Here is a 26898-nt window from a genome sequence, read left to right as displayed (position 1 = left end):
ACTCCCCGGACGCCGTGAATAAAAATCTCTACGTCAAAATCCTCGAGGAATCTTCTACGTCTGTGTATACAATTACGCGGGACGTGTCGCAGAGACACACACGTTGCGTGTCTCTTCTCTATTATTTTTCTTCGATGTACATGGTATACAATTCTTTTTTAATTAAAATTTTATGACAGATTTAATCGTCAAACATCGGTAGTTAAAGAGCGAAGTTTTAATTTTATTTAAGATACTTAATTTTCTAAATAACGCTTGATATCAATGTAAACAAAAAAACATCATGTTTTTACTTACATTTATTAGAAACGAAAATAAATCACGCGGACGTGACCGGATAAAGACGATCGATCTTGATTGATTGACTGATCAATAGACAAAAAGCAAAAAAAAAAAGGATCGGGAGGTTGAGCCTACCGCGTGTAACATTGATCGGTCGTGACTCAGCCTCCTGCTTTGTGTAACGTGACTGTGTATGGCGTTACGTCTCTATTAAGCACCAGGCCCACGATGCTTCCCTACCTGATATAATCATGGTATAAAGCTGATCATAGGTAACGTATTCGAAAAACCGAGTATAAACGCCATTCCGTGCGAGTATAGCCATGCCAAGTAGGATTTTTCATTGATTATAAAAATTCTCACGCATTTACATCAAATATTAAACAAAATAATGATATCACGGTAAACCGAAAGAGATAAAATTATATTAGATTTCGTTGTGCATAACACATCAAAAAGTATTCGTAAACTGTTAAATATATTACATATTAAACAGAATAATAAATTTCTTTCGCCAGTATATAGAATATTACATTTGTCTTCTTAATTATATCTGCAGTTGCAGGGAGTTCGTCGGTTTTAATGCGCGCTATTATATGCATGGTCACACTTATGTTCGTGTAAATTTCGCGTTTACTTTTTCTGCACACTATATTTCCACCATATGCTTGAAGCTATTCGACATAAAATGTAACGAAGTTACATTCCTCTCTATATTCTTCTGTAACTGAGATGCAATCATCTTTCGTTTCACTAAACGAGATTAGAACGCCGCATGTTTCTATTTTTTTTCTCTCTCTCTCTCTCTTTCTCATTTTACGATTTTTACTCGCTGTTCGCAGTACATACTTGCGAAATGATAGTGCGGAATTGCTGGCGAGGGTTCTCGCGTTGCTCGATCTGACTGTTTGTTCGTAGAGGGTCAGCTAGGAATTTCTCATCTCGTTAATTTTATGCACGCGAGAAGAAATCACATGATTTACCTGATTGGTACCATGTTATGTTTATCTACATCGTCAGTTGTTTGTTATAACGATCCACTCCGGTATCACCTAATTAAAGATTAAATGCTCATACCGTTCGAAACGTTTGTCACAGTTCGTAGAATTTATTACTAAATTTTATTTTGTATAAAAGAAAACTCCGTTACGTGTCTTAGGGCTCATGCACAATGAGAGGAATAAGGAACAAGGAATTAAACATAGAGAGAATTCCGTGTCTTGAAAAAAGAGAGAAGCTGCGTCTTGAAAAAAGATGCGACTACTATGTTTAATTCCTTGTTCCTTATTCCTAGCATTGTGCATGAGCCCTTAATGTTTCGTCTGCGAAACCATAATAATATCCAGTCAATAAAATAGTTTAATTCTTGATGGTAATCACCTAATTTGAATCTACAGAAAGTCTCGCTTCAATCCAGTCGATTGCCTCGTCGAAAAAAGCGCTCTGTTATTTTTTAACGTCGGCCAATCTGAAGACTGACTGTCGATCCGCCATAATAGCAATAACGATATCTTATCCATGGTCTCTCATCGCGTGCCGCCACGGGTGGGTCCGTGGTGGTTCACCTGCAATTCCGTATCCGCGCTGTCGTTTCGCAGGTATATACGGTGCCGCGAAAGAATACGCGGACTCCGCGGCAAAGACCGACCGGCAACATTCTGATGTCGCGCGCTCTTTCTCTCTTCTCTTCCTCCCCCTTTGTCCTTCTCCCTTTCTCGCCCCCGGTCCTCTCACCGGAGAACCTCACTTTTAAGTTAATAACGCAATTACTGCCTCCTGCCGCAAGACGCGCGCGCCTCTCCTTGCCGCCTTGCCCGTAACTTCTCTTTCTCTCTTAGGCCTCTTCTCGTTTTCCTCTCTTTCCTGTTTCTCCCACTTTAGGTTTCCTCATCCTCGCATTTTCTCGGCATTAATGCAGGTGCCGGCACTTTTGGTGCCACCACGATAACCACGAAATAATTTTGTCGCATACCGGCGGTCGCCCAGAGTAGAATCTCCCCCTTCTTAATAAGAAGTTCTTATGCTTTTTATTTCTTTTCCTACAATAGTGATCCATTTTCTCATTAAGGGATTTTGGAAACGTGATTCTTCATATCACTAGCCTCTTCAACATAACGCATTAACTCGACTTCGGCCGAATTTCTTCCGCAAAAGTTATTATTAATTAAAAAAGGAAGACTACACATACCGAATTTGAAGAGAGAATTTCTTTTTTAGTCAAAACAGCTTTTTGTAGGAAAAGCAATTTCGTAAGAAAAAATTGGATAAGAATTTTAAATATAAAGTTTTAAAGAATAGACTGCCACTAATACTTACTAAATTTTCGAGTGACGTAGTAGTATGTCATTTAGAAATATAAGGAACAGAAAGTGAAAGAGAAATATAGGGGAAGGTATTGGAAAAAGGTTGTGACAACACGGTGTTGCAATAAATTCAAGTACAGACATCGTTTATAACGCGTGTGTGTCCGGCGAACATAGCGCTTTTGCGATTATTTGTTCACGGCAGTAAATACGTTACACGGAAATTTATGACTCGACGCGCTGCCGTTTCGCGCGCGCGATTATAACGTCTTCGTTCAGTTTGGTAATGATTTAAATAACGTTCGATACATGGACTTTGTGAGTCGTTAAAGTTTATATTGGGTTCATGCTTGACGCGAAGAAATTGGAGTTAAAGATCACTATTACACGATTTTTCATCACGATCAGCTAACACGTGTGAGTCGTTAAAGTTTATATTGGGTTCATGCTTGACGCGAAGAAATTGGAGTTAAAGATCACTATTATACGATTTTTCATCACGATCAGCTAACACGTGTCGGTACACAGATTTTTTAATATTAATTAATTTTCCGGCGCGCTATTTTATTTTCATTCTATCTGGAAAAGCCTTCGGTGTGAAATAAAAAGAATATGAGAGAAATAATATGAGAGAAACCGAGGTATTCTAAAACGGTAAAATCACCGTGGCGAACGATCATAATAACATCAAGCCTTCGCGAATTGCAAAAGTTTACGGGAGGATGTTAGAATCTCGCAGAAATCAGAATCGCCGTAAGGAGGCTCTCGAACGGAGGAGAGATTATCTCGCGTTGCAGTGAAAAGCACGTGCCTTAAACGCCACATAAGGAAGAGCAACGGTGCCTCGCTATACCACTACCAGTGAGCACATGATGCAGATCGTCGCGCAGATTGCTCTCATAGGCCAATTAATTAAAAGGCCTCTTCTATGGCGTAATAAGCCGCGGAACGGCTTGAACGTACGGGGAAATTAACTAGAACGCTAAACGAGAGTTACTGGATCAATCGACGCGCGAGGACAACTATCGCGATTAAAGTTTATCTAACGTTTATTTTGACGCGTAGAAAGAAACACACAGAAAAAAAGTGTCAAATCAACACTCCATATGCTTGTATATACGCAAGAATATATAATCTTGAAATAAGATTATATTGCGTTGGTTCAACTATATAATTCTTCGTTTAACACTAATTTTCTTCGTTTAACGCAAATATAATCTTATTTCAAGATGATATATTCTTGCGTATATACAAGCATATCGAGTGTTGATTTGACACTTTTTTTTCTGTGAATGCATCGAATATCAGTTTTTACGAATTTTAACGTGTGTCGCAAAATTACAAGAAACTCGCGCGGGATTCGATAAGATCGGATTAAAATCCCGAATATAAATTGAGAAGAACAGCAAACAAGATGCAAATGCGAAGTAAGGAAGTTACGTTGCCATTAAAGTTTATTCTCAATCACAGGTAATACGGTTACAGTCAGATGCATATAGTATAACGCTGTGGGGTGTCCGCCTCTTTATCCGTTTCAGTAACGAAGACAATGCGAATACACAGATAACTTATATCCGTTTGCTACATATGTTATTCCTACATTCCTCTATCAATGCAAGGGCGTAGCAAATACGTTATTTATTCGCCGATCCTTAATTTCATGCATATCGATGCAGTTAGGTGCGGGAGGCAAATCATAACGAATAAATTGTATATACGATTGAGTAACGACGTTACAACTCTGTTTCGCAAGTCCATAAATTTATGCATACGAGCGTTCGGGAATGTCGAATATGCGGCAGGGGAGTGTCATTAGACGATCTTGTGAACAGACGTTATAAATTGCATGTACGAATCGCATTGTAAAACGTCGTACAATCATGTTACGTTCGTTCGGTCCGGTATCTGGCTAATATCGAAGATAAAGCGTGCCGGAAACCGATGATGTCAGAGAAGTATGGAGAGCAAACTGCCTATCGTGGGCATCGCGAGCATCCCTAAATGCGAGGCAATTCGATGATAACTCGCGCTTTCTTCGCGATTGTCTTCTCCTTTGTGTACACCGGGAGGATTTTTTCCCTTCGTGGGGCTGTGTGCTGTGTGCGGCGTGTGTGTATTTCTGAACCGACATTAGATCACCACGGCATAGAGAGCCTGTGTACAGAGGGTACCGGTGCTATTCCGACAATCGTGACTGACTCTCTAACAACTGGAGCGGCTATACTATAACTCCATATCGGTTGATGCTTGATCGATCATTGCGCGAGAATTTTAGAGTCTAGAATTTTAAAGAGACGTGGAAGGAACGATCTAAGCGTCTCTCACAATCTTATTTCTCATGGCTGATTAACAGCACAGATGGCGTCGCGCGTCCGCGATATTAGATTCCCGTTTCTATCTTGCAGTTTTAAGTTCCGCGAGACGTGCACACGTCGCATTTTACACTTAAAATGGAGTCACGCCGGATAAAGGGATCTCTGTTACCTCAACCTTCAACTAGTATCCTCTTTTTCAAGTAACGTGACCGGTGTCACGGGGTCAGCGTTGACCCCCGGCCTAGGGATCAGGCACTTTTACTGTGTCGTCCGCCTCAGCATCCGACGACCCCTGTGTATCAAATAGCGTGGTAACTGCGGTGTCTCGGTTCATTGTGAATCGTCGTCGGCGTATATAATCATTGTTGTGCCGATTAAAAATGTAGCTTTTTGTATTATCTTCTGTATTGTTTATTTCGTAAAAAATGATATTTGTGGCCACTGTTCGTCGACGAAAAATATTTAATACATTATTAACACGTACATTTTACTTTTATAACATTCTATAATATTTTATAATACTTTAACCAACATGATATAAACTGGGTAGCTTCTTTTATAATTATGCAGCGTAGATGTTATTGCAAAATTATATCTTCTACATAGCAGCGTCTAGCTATATAAAAATACATCGGAAATAAACACGCGTCAATTTTTAAACACTCGATTTCTTTCATCAAGTATAACCGTGTATCTGTAATATTGCTTATTGTTTGAAAGGCAGATACTTTGTTGAAATATAATAATGACTTTTGACCGAAAAAAGTTCCTACACCCAGTTGAAAGAAACTTTGCACGGATCGATTATTCAAGAAATAAAGTGCAAACGTATCGCGACTTCGGGATCAGAGGATCGGATCGGAAAGGAGCTGGTGTGAGGTAGTATACTGGGACACCCGGTATGCCCCGGTACACGGAGCTTGGACCCACGGAGCGAGCGGGCAACTTCGGAGCGTCTGACCTCTGACCCAGGAGTTCTCTCCCCGTCCTCCTCTTCACGGATCGCGTTCCTCCACCCCTCCATCCCTCTCCTCTCTTGCCATGCCACGCGGTGCATACTCCGCTTTATACTTGCGCTTTAAGCGCCGTGGCCTCTTTTAAATAGCGGGCCTCTGCCGGGGCCATCCACGACGTCGTCGAGCGTTACGGATTCCCTTGGTCCTCGGGACGAGATAATAATAACGATAACGATCGCCCGCGCGCACAGCTCGACGAAAAAAATTGCACCGAATCGTATAATGAGAGGGACGTGAAAGGCGATCGGCATTGACTTGAATCATGACGATTTCTTTTTCGACCTGTCATATTCTTTTCTCTTTTGAAGTTTCGATTTGTTATATAATAAATAATTCCTCATATAATGAAACTCACCGTTCAACAAATAAACAATTCAGAATCTCAATTATTATTCTAATGACAAGGTAATTAAATCTGATGTATATTATATTAAAGCGTCTTTGGGAATGCATATATTACACAGACGAAAATTTTATGAAACAATGCAATATCTATGCATGTGCCTTTCATATAACCGAATCAATAGTGAATGTACACCGGCAAATAAAATTAGATTTTTATACTTATATATTTATATGTTATATATTATATAAGTATGATTAATATTTCGATCTTTTACTAAAATCATATCAAAATTCAATAATTGAATTTTCCATCTGTTTATATCCAAATCAAGGATACCCAAAGAGTTCTAATTAAAATTCATTATAGATCAGGAAATTAATATTCTCAGATATAAATATAATGAAATACAATGACACGTTTCACACAGACTGCGTCCGCACAGACACACGGTCCAGTCCCATTGAACGGATCAATTTTATTTTTCAATATTTCATATCGCAGCCATCCAGTCGCGGGGAGTAGACGCCGCGAAAAAAAAGTTAGCGCAAACCAATCAGCATATCGATATCAAATTTTAATCTCGCACCCTGTGTATCCGGGTAGGATATCGACGTTACGGTCTGATCGCGAAACTACCCATTTCACGGACTGAACAAATTTTTTATCATCTCGTGAACCGATCTCCTTCCTTATCCATTTCAGGGCAGAGATCCGTTCAGGAAATATAGCGATCAAACTGCCTAGTTCAATAAAGAACATGTCAGTTGATACAATAATTCCTACCAGGAAGTGCTTTCTATAGTTATTATACACACAAATACGATGATCGGGTAACAAGGAAAGATAGTTATAAGTCATTTATTTTCGAAGTATAATGAATAAAGTAAAAAAATTTGCTTCGTGCCTGGGTCCGGCCAATTGCAAATATTTGTTTGTATCTCTTAACTTACTCCGGAGCGTCGTATAGAACAGGCAGAAAATGATCGATCGTAAGCTAGACCGGGAGGTTCGGTTCACGAAGAATTGACTTCGCGAAATGATTGGTTTCGCGAACGGGACGTAGCGCCGATAGCGAATTAAACCGCCGCTCGATTTGCGCATCGGGGAATCGAGCGGGAATCCGGCTTACGTGTTGCGTGCGGATCCGCGCGCACGGGGTCTGCCCTCGCGAAGTTTCTTGGAAAATTGTCGCGAATTAAATGCCATTAAATTTACGATTTGCGCGCCGGCGATTACGCAGCTCGCCGTCGTGGTAAAGGGAGACGTGCCTGGCCGTTACCCGCGGCGGTTACCCTCTGGTAGCGTAATAACAGGGGAGGCCTCAAATTGTGGTCTCGCCCCGATATCCTCCCTCGTCTAGGTGGACTACTCGAGAATTTATCGGCCGAATCGATCATGGCGCCAACGACGTCCGTAACCGAGTTAATTTTAGGTACATAGCTTATGTGAAGTTTTAATTAGAAGCGCGATAGTATATATTGATGCAAAAACTTAAGGCGCTTGCTAATGAGTTACATATACGATCGTGATTCGTTTCTTTACGTGATGATTTAATGAACGACATTATTAATATGTTATAAAAGGTGATGAAAACTATTGATATATAATTATTTATTTATTATTAATAATTATTCAAACTGAAACATATAACATTATGCTGACACAGCGATACATTTCGCAGGAATTAAATCCAAGTAGCGCACTTCACATAAAGCAAGGCTCGCCGATTGTAAATAAACGCAAGAAGAAGAAGAAATTTAACGCAAATTGAATACCGTATCGCGAACGTTATTTCACGCTATTTTCCTGCGACGCGCAGGACGCGCAAGAAACTCCTGTCTCTACGGCTGTTCTGCGTTATTTCAGCTTCGTTGTTCGCGCTTCGTTTTTATAGCTATAGTAGGAGAAACCGCACACTGGTTCCTTGAACTATGTAATTACCTCGGTTTTGTCTTGCGACTTACAGCAGGGAGAATCATTGCGAGATCGAGCGGCGGCGGCGGAACAAGATGACCGCCTACATCACCGAGCTCTCCGACATGGTGCCGACCTGCTCAGCCCTGGCCCGCAAGCCCGACAAGCTGACGATCCTGAGGATGGCAGTGGCACACATGAAAGCTCTCAGAGGTGAGTAACTTTGATCCTGCGGAATCTTATCTACGATAATGAGCCCTTTGTTTCTCCTCAATTATCTCTTCCAACGAATTTAAAAACAAAGACTAATATTTTTTAATAATAGATTATAAATATAATCTATTTTAATTAAAATAAATTATTCATCTTTAATTAATTAAATTGATAATCGATATTTGACTTATTATGTGTAAATTTTCTTCTCGGATAATATCAGGATAATATCATTTTATTTGAATAGAATTTTTTATTCGAGAACTGAGTTGTTAGTTTAATATCGAAAATTGTAAAAAAGTTGGGAAAATCGTTGCTTTCAAATGATCGCCAGGAAATACGCTAAAAAATACGATGCAGATGTTGAAAAACCGCCTCCCATTATTCGAAGTAGAAAGTTCTCTAGTGGATTTTTCGTCGAGAGGTGAAAAAAAACCTCGAGTGTCGATAACTTACGAGCCACTCGTAAGAGAGTCATAAGCCACTTGAATTTAACTTAAGTCTCGAGTTCTGCAACTCGCACGCGCCGCAAAGTCGGCAAATACTAGCGGAGAATTTTTTTTCCCTCTTGTTCCCTTTCTGTCGGTAGATTACGCATTTTTTTAGATTGAACTTTTGTGCATATCGACAAAGCAAATCTATTGCATTTCGTGCATTAAATTTGCTTGCGAAAAATAATGAGAGATATAACTTTATTCTCATATATATTCTCGGTTTCATATTTTATTTACTCATTCTTAGTTGACTCTGTTTCGCTTTTTATATTTTATACGCTGTAATTTCGTTCCAACGAGTTTATTTATAAAATGCGAGAGAACAAATTTCTCATTCTCGCCCTCTCTTCTTCTTCTTCTTCTTTTTCGTCCTCACCGGCCGTCATCGATAAGGAACAGTGCAGTTTTCGACGCGGGACGTGACGATTAAGTTGCAACGATGTTTGAGTTATCCGGCACGAGCGATGCAATAACTTGGGCGCAACGCGAGATCTCGGTGCCTTAACGTGAAGCCGATTAAATTACGGCCGTAGTTGACCTGCCGTACGTTACGTTATGTACCGACGACTATCGATTACGCGGGGAAACACTCGCCCGAGTCCCTCCCGGCTCGACGCGCGAGAACGCGACTGGATCTCCGTCTCGTCTCGACAGGAGGCGAGAATTTACGAGCGCTTTTAGGATACTTACACTGCCGACAGTGTAAGTATCCGCAACTTCCTTGTTAGCTCGAAGACGAAAAGGCCGAAGATGTTTCCGCCAGGTTTGCGTCGTGACTTTAAATAACTGCGCATATCGGGCGCGTATATCTTCAATTAAATACTACAATTACATGAAAATTTTAATGCTAGATCGCAATTGTTATTATCTTCCAGACTCGAATGTTGAAATAATTAAACAGATAATTCTTATTGATTTTTCAGTTAAAGAATCGCGTTAGAAGTTTGCAGAAAGAACATGCATAAAACTGTTTTATGCAAAATTCTTGTTTAAAAAGATTGAAATAATTTTCGGCGTCAAAAGAGAGAAAACGATCTTGAAATTTTGCTAAAAACTTTAGGAATAAATACTCGTTTACGAAATTTCATATAAATTCCGTAAAAATTCCACTAAAAGAAAAGGTCAATGATAGATGATGGTTAAAATTTGAAGATTTCACGGATAGCTATACAAATTTCCATAGGGATATCTATATAATTGATTAACGAGGAAATTCTGGGAGAAAGACTAGGTGGAGGAGAGAGAACGAGGGATGCACACCGGAACGATCGTAACGTTGCGGTGGGTTTCGAGAGCCGGTGACGGTCATATCGAATGCAGCGAGCGCGATATATGCTTCCGGTGAGCACGATGGGCGGAGTTGTGTGTCCCGTCCGTCGGCGGCTGTCCCTTTGGTAGGTCTGCCGGGTATCTACCTATCTACCTGAGCCCGAGGGAGCCTGCGGCCGATGGACGCGTGCTGCGTATTGTGCGTGAACGCGCGCGTGTATATGCGCGATTCCGCCGTGATTCCACCTAGGTATTGGTGGTGCGTCGCGTTGTTTATAGCCGCTTCTCCTCTTTCCCGGCGACGAGGGCCGCTGCATACAAATCGCTCTCTCGCTCGGAAGAGAAGGCACTCTATCTCTTTCTTCTCTCTCACCTGCAATGTGAGCTGTGACGAGAAAGAGAGGGAGGAGGAGGAGGAGGACGCTCGTTTACGCGCGTGAACGCCCCGTGCGTGCGCTATGTAGAAGAGTATTACGCGGTCGCGACGAAAGATACAGCAGTACCGAGCACCAGCGGGATTTTTTACGACCCCGGAACGCCAGAGATAAAAACTGATGCCAGAAGGTTGAAGAACCGTTTGGTGAACGTCGATAGGAAAGACGACGCCGTTTTGTCGCGAGAACAATGTCATCGATGCTTAAACTCGAAAAGGGATCGTCATCAATGTTAAATACGCACTTTTTACTCTGCAATGCCGACCATGTTACTTGGACACTGTATCATTTATAAGTGTCAAAATTTGACGGGAAAACGTTCTTATAGTCGTTTATCATTCAATATCAGAAACTTGACAGTGTCAAATAATTGAATGTGACGAAAAAATTGAAAATATCCACGGTAGGAGGAATGCTGGATATCCCGTCGATCACAGTTGTTGTTGAACGTTAAAATATAGTGGTGCGTTAGAACGCCTAGAAATGGAAATTAAACGGCTACCAACGTGAGATTGCATACTAAAAATGTGGGATGTATCGAGCATACATCGATCTCGAGCGAATCTTTTTATTGATTCAATTTAACGAAATCTTTTTAACTGCGTAAATATTCACATTATTACGGGAAAAAAATTCATGAATTTGAAATGTTTTTCGAATTATTATACGCGTTTGTGAATATGTATATTTATGTATTATTATTTTAAATTTATATTTTAAAAACTAAAGTCTGTATATAATCTCATGATTTTTTCTATTTTATCTTATTTTCTGTTTTATCTATCAAAGATTACGACAATTTTTTCTGAATATAATAATTGTGCAATTATCCTCGTTTTTTTGTGCATGTCGAGGCTCGTTAAAAAAAGAGCAATCTTTTTGTTCATAACGGTACCTACACGCATGTATAACGGTGTTTAAATTTAGTTCTTCTAAATTTCTTGAAAACAGGCATTTAATTGTATAAAGATTTGATATTTAAAAATCATCAATAATGAATGACGGAAACTGTATACAAATTCTCTTTGCGGAAGGTGTCAAGGTAACCACGGCGGTAACGTCGGACTAGATATATACCACGTGGAAAATAATGGTAACGAAGGTCACCGAGGGTCTTCCATAGATCTTGTTTGGAAGTCGTTAAAGTACCTCTTCCCGGAATTTCTCCGTATATCGGGGTAAAGATCGCATCGCCGCGCGAGAGAGCCACTCTCTCTCTCTCTCTCCCTCGCACCTCTTTCTCCCTCTCTCTCTTTCTCTTAGGATCCGCCGTCCGCTTTGCAATTCCGATCTTGCACCTCGATAGTTACCTCCGCTGGCGAGGTGCCCCGTCCTCATTTTTGGTACCGCGCCGCGGTCTTCGCGTCTCTTCGGAGGTCAACTTCGGAAGAAGCTATTGAGAGGCGATTTCAATATTCGATAGGACACGACTTGCTTAGGAATTCGCAGAGTGCTCTTCAAGGTTTGGATCACGCTTTAGAAGGCATCGCCTTCTTCCTCGATGAATTTAGTGTCGAATTCTTTCCTCTCAAAGACTGCTCAACCGATAATTTTAGAAGTACTTCGTTAATACGAAAGAACCGAATTTCCACGTATAATCAAAGCACTTGTAACGAGTCAATAAATCGGACATATCGTTATGACGTTCATAATAAATCCAACTGGTATCCAACGTATATAAAACTTGTAATAAATCCGAATAGGACATATCCGGATTATTCTCTATAAATCCCGTTATCCTGTCGTCATGACGAATGTTGTCAGAGCGAAATGGAATGTGTCGCAGGCACCGGAAATACCGCCACGGACAACGCCTACAAGCCGTCATTCCTCACGGATCAGGAGCTGAAGCACTTGATCCTCGAAGCGGCGGATGGTTTCTTGTTCGTCGTGAGTTGCGACACGGGCAGAATCATCTACGTGTCCGACTCGGTCGCACCGGTGTTGAACTACACCCAGAGCGATTGGTTTGGCACCAGCCTTTATTCGCAAGTTCATCCCGACGATACCGAGAAGGTGCGGGAACAGCTCAGCGCGGCGGAGCCGCAGCACGGTGGCCGAGTGTTGGACCTCAAGACCGGAACGGTCAAAAAGGAAGGTCAATGTAAGTAAAGAAACAAATTTATCAGTCGATTATTCGACAATTTTGCAGAGTTTCCATTTCGTTGAGCCATCTTGTTATTAGATTATTATTTTTATTATTAGATTATTCTATTATTAGATTATTATTTTTATTATTAGATTATTCTATTATTAGATTATTTTATTATTAGATTATTTTATTATTAGATTATTTTATTATTAGACGATTTTACTCGGACGGTTTCTCAGAGTTTATTATTCAAGACGACCGATCAAGATACTCGCCGTACTTGGGAAAAATATGCTCGCGGGATGAAACGATTACTTTTCCAATTGCAGCGTCGATGCGATTGTGTATGGGCTCAAGAAGGGGCTTTATCTGCCGCATGAAGGTCGGGAATCTACAGACTACGGGCGACATGGCAGCGGCTCACGGGCTGCACCGTATGAAGCAAAGGAACTCCCTGGGACCGCCGGCGCGGGACGGCCAGAATTACGCGGTGGTGCACTGCACCGGATACATCAAGAATTGGCCACCCACCGGTGAGTTTGACACGGGTTTCGTCTGTGCCGAGTTGAGAGAACGCAAGATCGTACGTCGATGTGCCACCACCGGGTAACGGTGGTCTTTTTCTTTCTCTCTCTCTTTCTCGGGCGCGACGTACAGCAGGCCCCGGCTTTCTATTTTAAAGCGGGGGAGACGTCGCGCCCGAGGAATACGAACGAACCGTTCCTGGAACACGGCAAAACGCGTATGCCACGTGTATACTGTAAATTAAGAACCGCCTCGAGAGTTGCCGTGACTGAATTTTTCGACTCTACGTCTTTCGTCAAAAATATTCCGTATTTAATTGAACGTATTTACTGTCGTTGTGGAACGTAGTAACGCAGAAACTGAAAGAACATTTGCATGTTCAAACGATAGATCTAACCGATAAAGAAAGAGAAAGACTAAGAAAAGAAAGAATTATCAGACGTTTTTCTCAGATTTTCCGATTTGAAATACTTGTCCCTTCAGAATAATTCGTTTAACCGATGATTGTAAGTGAAAAGTCGTCAGTATTAAGAGTCGCGGCGAGGTAGTTATCGGCTGTTAACATATTTGTTTAATATTCATGATCACGTGCGTAGCTCTTTTTGTTCCATCGATAGCTTTGTAGCAGCCGCAGATTAATTCAATCTTATCGGTTACGTTAAAAAAGAAAGATACAGCGACACCTCTCGCGCACATTAAATGCGACAGAGGCGCAATAAATCGACCGCTTTGCAACTTTCGAATTTCAAAAAGTACGATATCGATTTTTTATTATAACGTCTTGACATTTTAATATATAGTTTCAATATATAGTTTTCAATATGTAGTTATAATCCTAAATTGCAGTTGACTGTTATTTTGATATGTCGATATATCAATATGAAATATTTATGATATATAGCGTATAGTTTTAGTATAAGAATTTCTTCAAGCCGATCAACGGGAAATCATGGACTGATTCATGATTTTACGCTGTAGGTGATTTTGTTCCCCCATATGTACCAGGTGTGGGTCTAGGTGACAGAGGTTCTGGGGGTGTTCAAACTGGTCCAGACGGCGTGGTCACAGATGAGAATGCCTCCACGCATTGCTGCCTTGTCGCCATTGGGCGATTACAGGTCACTAGCACACCAAATAGTAGCGACTTAACAGGTTCCAATAGCAATAACGGTAAGTATCGTCTTATTAACAATTTAATTGGAAGTTTAAATTAAATTAATTTTATCCAACAGTACAGGCAGAGGCTAGTTATAGTTTCATAAATTATGTTTTTGTTTGTCGTAGAATTTATGTCACGTCACTCCGCAGAAGGTAAATTTACCTTTGTTGATCAAAGAGTGTGCGGAATTTTGGGTTACAATCCATCGGAGCTCTTAGGTCATCCTTGCTACGAATTTTTCCATCATGAGGATGTGACACATATGCGGGACACTTTTGAACAAGGTAATGCTCTGCATTATGCCTCACATTTTTATGTTTTTTTTTTTAATGTTCCTTTTTTATTTTTTTATATTTTTTTTATTTTTTTTATGTTTTTAATGGCATGTTAACAATGTTAACATGTGCCTTCAGTTATGAAACTGTTTCCAGTGTTGAAGCTGAAAGGGCAACTCTTGTCTGTGATGTACAGATTTCGGGCTAAGGACCGCAATTGGGTGTGGTTGAGGACGTCAGCATTTGCGTTCTTAAATCCGTTCGACGAAAACTTTGAATATATCGTCTGCACAAACATGCTAGCAAAGTAAGAATAAAGCTGTATCTAAAGCTTCAAAGATATCTCGTATTATGGTTCTTGCCCCTTTGTTTCACATGGAAAAAAAATATTCACATGTCTTTATTCAGGCCATTTCATCCTAGTAGCGACGGTCAAACGGAGAATGAAGCTGTACCTGCATATGGACAACCTGGTCTAGATTATTCCCTTCAGAGACATCCTACCAGGGATCCGCTCTACTCCGCGCATCATATGATGCAGCATCCAGCCACTGTAGCTACAGCCAGTAAGACGATTACAGCGTATTTTCTATTATTTTTATTTTTATTTTTTTAATGGCGCAACAGTCCGAGTCGGACCTAGGCCTCCCCCAAAGTCATGTGCTTGTGGTGCGCAGGTTGTACACAAGCACATGGAACCTACAGTTTAACGCCGAATCCGAACGGCAAGGTAGAGGGGGTTTCGAGGCAAGGGATACTCCTGACGGGCTGCCATTCCGTCGAGGAGGAGAGACAAGCGATACAATTTATTTTGATTCTACCAGGACTGGATTCGAACCTGAGATCTTTGGTTTAGCAGACCAGTGCGCTGTCTGCTAAGCCACGCTTGCTCTCATTATTTTTATTGCACAGTTAAATAGTTGAATGCATGTCATTTGCAGGTCCGCAACAACCAAGGCCGTCCAGTACACAGAACGTATATCAGAGTTACGAGACGACACAGTCGCCGATAGCTTATGGGTCACCTGGACAACAAAGCGCGTCCTCATCAGTCTTAAGTAGGATTCAAAAGCCGGCTAATACATCTCCAACTCCGCAAACATGGGCGATTGGAAGACAGGTACTTGATTCTTCGTTTTTCAGTAGATTTGAAAAGTTACAAATATCTAAAACTTCTATTACATTTTCCAACAGCAACCTGTGACAGAGGGCTACCAATACAGTCAATTAAGTCCATCAAGGTCACCGAGCGGGCCGACGTACACTCAACTCAGTAGCGGCGCTAGAACTCCGGCTACACAGCAATATCATGCAGTCACAACAGTGCCTAATAATCCTGGTTAGTCGTTTGATGTTGCTATGTTTGGGGATAGCGTAGTCGTGGATGATGGTGAGATGTGTAGATGGAATGCGTGTTGTATGAGTCCCCAAAAATACCATGCAACTCTCTGCGAGTCACACTAAACAATCGCTCGCGAGAAAGTGCGTTTTCACCTGCGCGCGGTTGTTTAGTGTGGTGCCATGTAGGTAAGGGCACACATGGTCACCACACTATGTATTCCAGATATCATGCGAAATTGCAAATAATTAAATGTGCGAATATAGAAAACGGGCTAAGAACCAAACGCGATAAATGATGCGCGAAAGTTTTATTAATTAATAATTGATAATAAAACTTTCGCGCATCATTTACCGCGCTTGATTTTTAGTTAGCCCGTTTTCTATATTCGTATATTTCCATTGAAGCCTATACTTCGAATTCGAAAATTAAATGTACGTTTGCCGTTAGGTATGTGGGGTTGGCAAAGTCAACAACATCAAACGCAGCAACCGGATGGACAGACCGGCCCTCAGGTGCCCGCACAAGCTCAACCACCACATCCTGGACAGGCCGGGCCCGGCACACAACCGCAAGAGCTGTCCGACATGCTGCAGATGCTGCAAGATCAAGGCGGCTCGTCCGGCTTCGAGGAACTGAACATGTTCAACACTAATTTCGAGTAGCAACGAGAAAGGCGGTATGCCTCTGAGAAGCAGCTTCTACTTTAGAGGAATTCTCTCTCCGGGGCTTTCCCCGGCTGTTCAGTATCACTTCGGGGATTTGATCTTGGGCATCCGTACCACGTCAACATCCGGCGGATTGTTCACGGAGAAAAGAGAAACGCGATTTAACAATTTAGCACTGCATATATAGACTTTACGCAAAAAACGATCGCACTGGGATTAGGACAGCCTAGTCTACCGGATTATTTACATATTATACATACGTATTATAATGAGAGGTTTTTGATTCATTGTCATGGATATCAGAAGCTACCGGGTATGATCGTCGCGTTATGTGCTCTGGTTGTTTAAGATAATTATCTAAATTGATGAGCATGGTTTCGCTGCGAAAATACTATTAAAAGGCGACTGTATCTTCATGACGATTATTGACTAGTGCTCGAAATGAATTATAATGCGCACAGATGGGCTATCTACATTTGGCATAAAGCTATTAAATATTAAATAAAATTTTACATTTATAAATTTTACATTTGAAATGAAATGCGCAACCGACGAAGATACTAGTAACTGATAAATGCTTTCAATGATTTATACAGTTGTATTAGTCTGGAATTAAATTTTAAATTTTAAAAATTAATTCCAATGAGTAGATTTATCAAATCTACTCATGGTGGTGAAAGCTATTTATAAAGTTGATTGATTAGTGAATGGCCTATAGATGAATATTCATGGCCTTATTACAGGTATTCTAAACATATTTAAGCATCTGTGCTTATTATACAAATCAAGTGACATAATTTTAATTTTCATGAGAATTTTAAGATATCATGCGATTCGATAAATACTTAACGGAGAAAAAGAAAAATGAAAATAACAGAAGTGTACTCTAAACAATAAGAAAAAGTATTTTTAAAAAACTTCTCAATCAGAAATCTATACACAAATCACGGTAATTTTAATACCAGCTTATCGTTAGATTTGTAAGGTTAGCTTAATTATTTTAATTTAGATCTTTGTAATTATAAACAGTGCAATCATAAACCAAGACACGATAAGAAATCGTTCGAGACATTGACAATGTACAAAAATTGCGTAATCCACCTTTGCTTCTCTGTGCAAGACACCGTTTTTAGATATTCTTAAAGAAAAAAATATAGATAATGTTACACATACGAATAATTGCATTTATAAGTAACCACGTGTGACTTAGCGCGTTTGTACGTGTTTTAGCAAATTTTGACAAGCACATTGAAACGAAATTGCAGCATATCATGATGAATTGGGAACATTTTTCACTAATACATATATGAACTATACATATACGCATGATTTTTTTTTAATCATCCTACATCGTGACGAGAAGAGTACCATCACTTTTTGACAATAATTAATATATTGGGCCTGGTGCAGGTGTCAATATTTATATGCGAGTGTTAAGTATGAATTCGTCTCTATCAAAGGAAAAGATTACTTCACAAATCCCTTATCCACTGTTATATATTCCTTTGCACAATATCCACCCACGTATTATAGCTCCACGAGAAATCGCGATTCATATGATTTAAAGAGCGAAGGGTGTTAGAAATGCATACGTATATCATGCAATAAAGGTATAAAAAAATATCTTTAGTGTACATATGTATCTTACATTACGCAGAGTGTAAGGGACTTACATCGCTGTAAGTCAATTCTCGCTAGTTACTTTCCTTTGCGATTATAATCAATGATGGCACAAAAAGAGGCAACAAGATATAATAAACAAACAGCATGAAATCTTCAAAGCGCATGATGAAAAATATAACAAAATTTTTCATTTTAATTTTATTTAAATAAATTTAAAAATGTAAACTACATAATTTACAATTTTAACTTTACAGCCGAAGCAGCGCTAGTATTTTTCTTGGACAAATTGTCTTTTTTAATTTTTATTTTACTCTTTACTTGATCTTGCAATTGCGTGAAAAATGCAGTAGAGGACTTCGCGACTTTGTGCGTTGTTTCATTTAACTTTGTAACATTTTTATCCTTCGTCAATTTTTTAAGCAATGCAGCCTTTTCTTTCTTATCCTTATACTTTTTAGCGATTCCTGGTTGTAATGCTTTGAGTTTCTCCTTCTTTTCTATTGCCTGCTGTTTAGCACCCTGCCTCGACTTCTTTCGCCTTCTCTCGCGCTTCATATCGGTTTTCGTCCGTTCTGATTTACCGATAAGATTGCCGCGTGGTTTGGCTGAAAATAGAAATTATAAATAAAATTTAAAAAATGCTGTATCGTAAACCAACGATAGCCATATTAAATATAATACGATAAATACTTTTAATTTCCTCAGGTGCTAATAGAGTAGCATCAGTGGTCGCGACAGGTGCCACCTCTTCCATGTTAACTGCAGGTATATTGCTAATGATTTTAATTTCTGGTTTAGCCTGAAATAAAAATCACATATATTATAAACGTTAGGAACCATTAGGAGTACCTCAAAATGTAAACATTTTGTAATGAGAGTAGAAAATTATTTATACAACTGCAAGGATAGTCTCTAAGTTTCAAGGAAACTTAGAAACAATTATCTCAGAACGATTACTTTCGATTGTAAATACTTATTACTAACTATAATTATCACATTTATACAAGGTTTGATTAATTTTTAACGTAAATCATGACAAATCTTACCATCTTGGGAGTGTAATGATAATTAGATAACGCGTCTAATTTAGAGACTAGAGAACGCATCATTTGTCGAATTTCATTATGCAATTGTGGCATTTCCTCTTTCTTCTCATTGTTCTCTGGATCTAACGCTTGCTTTTGCCTCAGATATTCCTTTTCGTAAATTTGCGATAAGCTTTCCTTGCTCTTTTCTTGATCTAGTATCAATTTTTTCTTATATTCCAACGGTGTCTCGACTGGCTTGAACTTCTTCTCGACGTCGTCCCAAGCCTTATCCTTAATCCGCTGCTTGATTATATCTTCCAGCTTTATAGTAGTCTCCTCGGTGATCACAGGAGCTGGCCTTGTATTTATATCAACCATCACAAACTCCTCCAGCAAGGAATTCTGCGGTCGATTTGGACCACTTACTTCGCCCTTCAATTGCCATGGCTTCTCACTGACTGCTTCCTCTTCCAATTCTTTAATTCTCATTTGCAGCCTTTCTTGACGAGACTCCAAAGTGGATTTCGGCGCTATGTCTTCCTCCATCTTTTCTTCTTTATCCTTCTTATTATGATTCACTTTATTCTCCAAGCTATCTGTCTCATCTGAGTCATTAGTAAGATTAAATCTCACTCTTCTGACTCTTTGATCCTCTTCGTCCTCTTCGTCAAGATCCATCTCTTCATCCTCTAATTCTTCCTCTTCAGAATCATTAATACTGTGATCTGAATTTTTACTTTCATAAGCCTGTTCATTCTCACTTTCGGGAGTATCGAAGAAATCTGCATACTTTACGTATTTCTTTTCAGCGTTATCTCCATCTTCTTCCTCGGAATCATCGTTAAATAAATCTACTGATTCATCGTCAGATTCAGTATTTTCCTTTCCTTGTTTCTCTTTTCTCTCTTCTTTAGTTAAATATTCATCGAGATCTTGTAACTTGAAGAATTTGTCATCTACAATGGAGGACTTTTTATGTTTTCTCTTTTTTGAATTGCTTTTAGTTTCTACATCCTCGTCCTCTGAGTCTTTCTCCTCGGACATGCCTTCATCCTCTTGATCTAAATTATCATTTTCGATCTGTATAGATTCAGGCTTTTTAGAGCTCACCGGAACCACCAATTTCTTACTTTCAGATAAAATTGTTGGGATTTTATCTAAGAAGTGTGCTATCTCGCCCTCGTTTTGCAGTTCCAATTGCTGCCAAATTTGCTCCTCATCGAAGCCTTCTGTGACTAATTCTGGCAATGCATTCGTATTGCTATAAAATTTCTCCTCTTTACAAGATAGCTCCTTGGCAAAATCATAAACATTCTTTGTAACGGCTTTGTAAAAGCTTACATCGATTTTATTTTCTCCACTGAAATTGAAAAAAAGATTATGCTCTCAAAACAGATTTTCGCTCAATTTTTTATGTTTACGTGCGAACTTTCATTATGTATTTAATGTGTAAATTGTTATAAAATTTTATTTTTGTAGCATTGTACTTCTTATTATTACTTTTCCCTCTTTTTTACGGTAATAAAAATTATTTTTCTCATTTCGGAGCATCGTAGGTTAACGATTAAATGAAATCGAATTTCGTAATATTTTACTAACCTTTTTATTTGTTCTGGCGAGCAAATACCATCAAAAGTAGATAAAATATTAGCAAGAATCTCGATGTTGGCCATTTTCCATTATATTAACGACGAATTAATTAAATAATATTTCATAAACGATGAAAAATCAAATCCATGTGACCAGATACATGCGTTCCAACCATAAAAACATGACAAATCATGAACTGTAGGCACAAACGAAGAATAGGTATGCACGTAATTTCGAATGCCACAATTGCTTAAACTATGTTTTCGATAGATGCACAACCATTGATAAATCTTATGATCCCCAAGTAGATCCAATGGGCTTTTGAATGATTGGAAGATTACTTTATTCGATATTAAAAAGAAACGTCTGGATGCAATATTAGTTTTATAACATATCCTAATGTTTTGTAAAAGTGTATATGTGCATTTAAGACAATATATAACATATTTCTATGAAATTTTATTCATATATTTATCATGCCTAATATGCTTATTTAAATTATTTTTTTATTTCTAGTCTGACAATATTTCCTAAAAAAAATACATAGTAAATATACATAGTATAAATTTTATAAACAATACAACAAATTAAAAGTGTCCAATGTCCAATAAGAATACTTGTTTTCTAGGGATAAGAAATATTTCTAGCTAAAGTCCCTAAAACATACTTTCTTATTGGACACAGGCTGCGGTCCATTTAATGCTTTAAAGCGTTCTTTTGTCTTCTTCTTTCTTCATTGAAAAAAAGGAGAAGAATGCTTCGAAGCATTTCTAGTGTTAAGGTGCTTCCACCTTTATTGTGGACCGTAGCCACAAAGAGTTTATATACATGGAGATGCCTTTTCTCTATCTTTCTGTATTATACGTAGAGAGAATAGAGAAAGAGAAAGAGATATTTTCTATCTCCTTGTTTCTGTACGAAGCGCATGCTCAAGAATAGAGGCATCCAGAAGTACGACCGTTCACTGAGCCGCTAAGTAGCAGTTGAATGTGATTGGTTCTTACCTTTGGATCCGACCAATCACACTTAATTACTACTAGCGGCTCAAAGCGGTCGTGGTTCTGGATGCACCCAATAACGTAAATATCGCCGACAATTGTGTACATATGCTTAATCGCGTCAGGTAGTTCACTCTAAAAAGATAGTATTTGTAAATTGTGTGTTACAAAAAAGAGAGCAATATCTCTTTTTTCACTTGTAAGGCTGAGTTTCCACTGAGTGCGTCACGCGTCGCGTCATTCATCGCAACCAATCAAAACATCTTATTTTATTACATTATTTGTGACGGGATGTTTAGATTGGTTAACGACAGACGACGCGACGCGTGACGCGCTCAGTGGAAACTCAGCCTAAGTATTTAATAATTGGATATCCACATCCAAAGACCTCCAAATATTTAACTCAGACTAAATTCTCTATAAAACTGTAAAAAAATGTATTTATTAATAATATTAATATTCAAAGAGATCATACAATTCGAATCCATCTTCATTCTTCATACTTTATGATTCAGTAGCGTTTTTATAAATTCTGGTACCCTTTTTTCTTTATTGAAAATATTCTATTTTTTTTTCTTTACCATGTTATTTTTAATAATATCTGCTATATAAGTAGTTTCCAAAATGTTTTTCTAAACCAATATTTTGTTATAGTTTAATATTGCAGGCCTAAATGTAAATGTATAAAGATTTTGGTAGATTCATATGTTAGTAGAGTGAGATAAAATTTAAAAATTTAAAACTGTTTTCTTAAAAATGTGTTTGCCTAATTGTAAATTTCATTTATTCAAGATATAAATATTGTATTTGATATAAGTATATAATCACGACAATAATTAGTTTGGACGCTAAATTACAATTACGCGTGCTACTTATGTCTTTCAAATTAAAATCTTATACAAAAATGAAAAAAAATGTGTGGAAAGAAAACTAGCCCAAAATGCGCGATAAACAAAAGCCCAAGGACCCTGTAGCGTATCAGAAGCAGATACGATGAAACGTGTTTGCCACGTGGAGTGGGGAAACTCGTTCGTCGCGGAGAAGAGAGGAAGAGGAGGGAAACTTGTTCGTCGAGCGGCAGAGTAGGGGAACCCGTTTTTTCGACGGGGTGGGGAAACGCGTCTGGCATGGCGGAGGGGGAAAGAACGTCGAGGGCGAGCGAAGTAAAGGGAAGGGCTGTGCCGGGCTGCGGCGCATGAAGCGGCTCGAAGCGAACGAAGAGAGCAGGTCCGTGGCCGCGCTGAGGCATTGACGCAGATCTCGGCTTGGTTCACGCCGGTTCACGCGGAAAGAGAGAACGCGAACTCTCCACAACGGACGCAGAAGCGAGGCGTGCACGCACGCGCCGCTGACCGTGTGCGTTCTGCCTCTTCGGAGGGTACAGTTCGAATTTCGAAAAACAAATAAAAAAAGGAAAAACTTCCGCGGCGAACTGTGCGCGAGTGTATACGATAACGAGAGAGAGAGAAATTTCGGAGTGTGCATTTGGTTTATTTTTCTGGTGGATTTTTCTGGTGATTCTCACACGGTGCCACGGTGATTCCACGATACCGATCGAAGAGAGTCGCCCCGCTCCGGTTTTCGGATAACTCGCACACGCGCATACAACGGAGGAAGGTGTGTATTTACCGCATGTGTAGCCGCGTGTTAGCCGACGAACTGTACCACGCCGACGACGATCGCGGGCCGGTTATCAGCTATCGGCTCGCGTATTCATACCCCGGCCGATCGATCGTTCTCCAGGTCAAGCTAAACTCGCTCGTCCAGGCGGACGAAGTGCGCCCGTGGAATCCAAAATTGCGAAATCGGCGAACGGGCGACCGGAACGAGTTTCGACCGCGAGAGCCGGTAGCTGTACGAGCCGCCGCTATATACCTTTGCTTCTACCTGCCGAAAAAAATCATGATGGATCCGCGGGATCGGGATCTAATCGAAATCCAATTAGGAAACCGGTTTGACGAAATGTCACGTGATTCTGTTTATTACTCCGGAACACATGCGACTTGTAGGAAAAGCGAATATAATTAATTGTAAGACGAAGGATTGCTCGGTAATTTCTAAAGCAACTGATGAGGGGTATTTAGGTCGCGACACTTCGTGATAGCGGGTTATCGCCGATTAGCCATTAATTGATTGCGACGTGTTTATTGCATATAGAAAACTTAAACTTTGTTCCTGATCTATATTGGTATTGCGATAGTGACTGCTTTTCAATTATACATATATATGGAGGGGTAAAAACAACAGTGGTGTAGGTCAAATTTTTTAAAATATTTTCTCGTGTGCATAGATGGAATTTATAATATTGCACAGATTGCATCTATGCACGCGAGAAAATATTTTTAAAAATTTGACTTACATCACTGTGGTTTTTACCCCTTCATGTATACATATACATATATACATATGTATATATAATCCCTACTTGCAAAATTTTAATAAATATAAACAAGAAGACATTGATTATAAACTGAATTAATTATAATTCGTTATTTAGTATCTGAAGTATTTTTTATATTATTCAATTATCTTTTAAAAGAGAATAAAATTGTCGTATATCCAAAAATATGTAATTATAAATATATCTGTTGTTCAAAAGATCATATCACTGTTGGCATGAATATCTGACACAACGAAAAATATAGAATCATTGCTCGAATCGAGCAACAATCATTTGCAAACATTTTTCAGCGGTATAATTGGCTGAAGCATAAAATGATCATCCACGGCGATTTTCCGTGACAAATGTTGCGGTGATGTTAACGGAATGATCATCAGGACAATCCGTCGTGATCTGAACCAGCCACGTAACGTGACGTTTAACAATTTTCTGCGCCCAATTGATCGATTTGGTATAGACGTCTCGCTTATTTCACGTTCGAATCAGCGCGTAGAACATAACATTTCAATAATCCACGAAATATTCTGGAATTCAATTCGAGAATTTCTCAAGTACGTATACTGGAACTATACTTCTTTCCTGCGGCCATAGAATTTCCTCGAAGCGTATTCTATATAAATCGCCTTTGACATAATAACCTTCCGATACCTTGCGAAATTTCATTTGATTTCTAAAGAGCGTATGCAAGAACACGAGTTTCCTTTTTATTTAGTCACGTTCAAATTTTTCTCCACTTGCAACGTATTCTGTCGTTACGGACCGTGAACATATAAATTACGACGGTATTGTAGAAATATTTTAATAAATCCTTCGTTGCATTAGCCTAAAAAAAAATTGTACCGCGTGACTCGCAGTTCGAAATTATTCAGTTCATAATTCATAATTGTGCAAATACTCTTCTTTTCGCGCATTAAAATTAATTGTAGATTGCAGTTATAACAGGGAGCAATGCTATCTTATGACTTAGAGATAAAAACAAAAAATTACCTTGTTACTTATTATATTGAGTTACAGGACGTTTGACATTTCTTTTTCAGTCCACACGTCACATTAGACAGACATGACATGCTTTTAAACTGCTCGTAGATATTGATATCATCTTTTCAATTATCGAGGAAATTGATCGCAGGTAAATAAAGAATAAAATATCCGGTGAACATTTCTGGAAAAAGGAAGAATACTTGTCGCCTCGGCTAGACGATATCTCTTACAGGCGCGACGAACCGGACACGGTGTGGAATCTAGAAAAAAAGTATACCGGTCCGCGAGTTTTCCTTTTCCTCGCCTCGAACGAGTTCTCTCGGCGGCGATTATAACGGGTGCGGATCTCGGCTTAGGTGTACGTGAAATTAGAGCGGTACTTCGATCCTTCCACAAACGGTATTCGCGTCGGTATCAACCTCCGGTGCACGTTCCACGAGGAACAATGAGTGATGCAATCGCGAATCGCAGATACTCCGCCAGGAGGAGAAAGAGAGGGCATCGTCATGTAACGAAACCGCGCACCTGCGTAACAAGTGATTCATAGGTTCGTAGAAAGAGGAGAGGAGTGAAGAGGGAGGGGGAGAGAGAGAGACAGTTAATGAACTATTGTATCCTCTCGACTCTTCCGAGTAAAGATCGGGCGTAGTATTGGCAAGAATTTTTTGCCAAGGAGAACTGTCAGATATATTGAGTTTGATTGCAGAGGAATGTTAAAAAACGATTTGTCTTGCTGCTTGTGTGCGATGAGATAAGATTAGTTAGTCAAATTTACAGGAGCAATCTGTCACGCGATGTAATAGAGTATATATATGTATATCTGTGACTCGAAAACAAATTGAGATAATGTATCGTAATATTTGAGAGTTCAAGTCACGACGGACTCGCGACTTCAGGCTTGTACCTACTTGAAACGTGAGCTTGAACGTGGGCTTGAAATTCGAGACTTTAAAACTTGCAGGCTAAAATTTTAGAAAAACCGAGGGTCGAGACTTGAGCGAGAATAAAGAGTCACGAGGGTTGAAAGTTGAATATTAAAACCTGATAGCTATAAGTTAGATGTTAGAATATCGAGATCGACAGTTAAGAAACGAGAGTTGAAAGTCGAGACTCGAGAGCTGTGAGTACCACGCGTGTTCACGGGTGGGATTTGTAGTTATATTGCATTTAAACGTTGCTAGACGGTTCTAACAGATCCCTCCGGGGGGTGCTTCTCCGCGCTTTATAATAAAATACGGTATTATACCGTAACTCTCTCTCAATGGATCTTTTTTCGCCAGTCGACGCGGTGCGGCGTTTCCGCGCGCGCGCGCGATGCTGTAACTCTGTGAGAGGCAGAAGCTGTGTGCGTGCGGTAGCGTGCGTACTACCGCGAGCCGGGGAGTAGTACGCACAACACGTGTGTGTGCATACGCTCACGCGCGCGCGCGTAACCGCATGCCTGTGTTCTGTGAAGTTGCTGGACCGCTCTAGGAGCCTGTACTCGCGCGTCTCCCCCTCCCGCCGGATCCGGAGTCGAACCCGGAGGGATCCTTGAGACCTATACGTGGGCCCCGAGACGGCGGCGGTCGACTCGGGTTACGCGGTCTTCAAGGCCCACGATCGACCCGACCACCGCCTTCCGTCAATCGAC

General features: G+C 39.8%; 3 protein-coding genes across 8 annotated transcripts in view; 2 read left to right on the top strand and 1 right to left on the bottom strand.

The window, feature by feature from the left end:
* The window catches only part of Tgo (Aryl hydrocarbon receptor nuclear translocator homolog tgo), a 36818-nt gene extending 18551 nt beyond the window's left edge, over positions 1–18267 (top strand). For 2 of the 6 annotated variants that reach the window (XM_071790623.1, XM_071790590.1), the window contains 10 exons: positions 8229–8389; positions 12373–12690; positions 13008–13211; positions 14182–14373; positions 14488–14646; positions 14776–14944; positions 15046–15203; positions 15579–15757; positions 15832–15976; positions 16427–18267. In XM_071790623.1, the coding sequence (XP_071646724.1) occupies positions 8229–8389; positions 12373–12690; positions 13008–13211; positions 14182–14373; positions 14488–14646; positions 14776–14944; positions 15046–15203; positions 15579–15757; positions 15832–15976; positions 16427–16641 (1900 nt within the window). In that variant the 3' untranslated portion in view covers positions 16642–18267. The remainder of the gene's footprint in view (positions 1–8228; positions 8390–12372; positions 12691–13007; positions 13212–14181; positions 14374–14487; positions 14647–14775; positions 14945–15045; positions 15204–15578; positions 15758–15831; positions 15977–16426) is intronic. The other 4 variants (XM_071790600.1, XM_071790613.1, XM_071790620.1 and 1 more) reach the window with 4 other exon arrangements.
* Positions 18268–18450: 183 nt separating this feature from the next.
* LOC139820400 (U3 small nucleolar ribonucleoprotein protein MPP10) lies at positions 18451–21239 on the bottom strand. The gene is made up of 4 exons (XM_071790637.1): positions 20895–21239; positions 19314–20655; positions 18958–19066; positions 18451–18872 (listed from the first exon to the last, which is right to left on the bottom strand). The coding sequence occupies exons 1-4, from the start codon at positions 20966–20968 to the stop codon at positions 18502–18504; spliced, it is 1896 nt and encodes a 631-aa protein (XP_071646738.1). The 5' UTR covers positions 20969–21239; the 3' UTR covers positions 18451–18501.
* Positions 21240–23072: 1833 nt separating this feature from the next.
* Kst (spectrin beta chain, non-erythrocytic 5 kst) overlaps positions 23073–26898 on the top strand; it is a 60522-nt gene continuing 56696 nt past the window's right edge. The window contains exon 1 of the mRNA XM_071790471.1: positions 23073–23500. The gene's annotated coding sequence lies outside the window, so the exon portion shown is untranslated. The remainder of the gene's footprint in view (positions 23501–26898) is intronic.

The sequence above is a fragment of the Temnothorax longispinosus genome, chromosome 1 (assembly GCF_030848805.1).
Source record: "Temnothorax longispinosus isolate EJ_2023e chromosome 1, Tlon_JGU_v1, whole genome shotgun sequence".
Taxonomy (NCBI): Eukaryota; Metazoa; Arthropoda; class Insecta; order Hymenoptera; family Formicidae; genus Temnothorax; species Temnothorax longispinosus.
This window is presented reverse-complemented; position numbering and strand designations above follow the sequence as displayed.

Excerpts from the sequence above, each read along its gene's own strand:
- LOC139820400 (XM_071790637.1), bottom strand. The coding sequence starts at position 20,968 with ATGGCCAACATCGAGATTCTTGCTAATATTTTATCTACTTTTGATGGT. Across the intron at positions 20,656-20,894 it reads TCGCCAGAACAAATAAAAAG|TGGAGAAAATAAAATCGATG; the intron begins GTTAGTAAAATA and ends TTTCAATTTCAG. Across the intron at positions 18,873-18,957 it reads AGCACCTGAGGAAATTAAAA|CCAAACCACGCGGCAATCTT; the intron begins GTATTTATCGTA and ends TTCTATTTTCAG.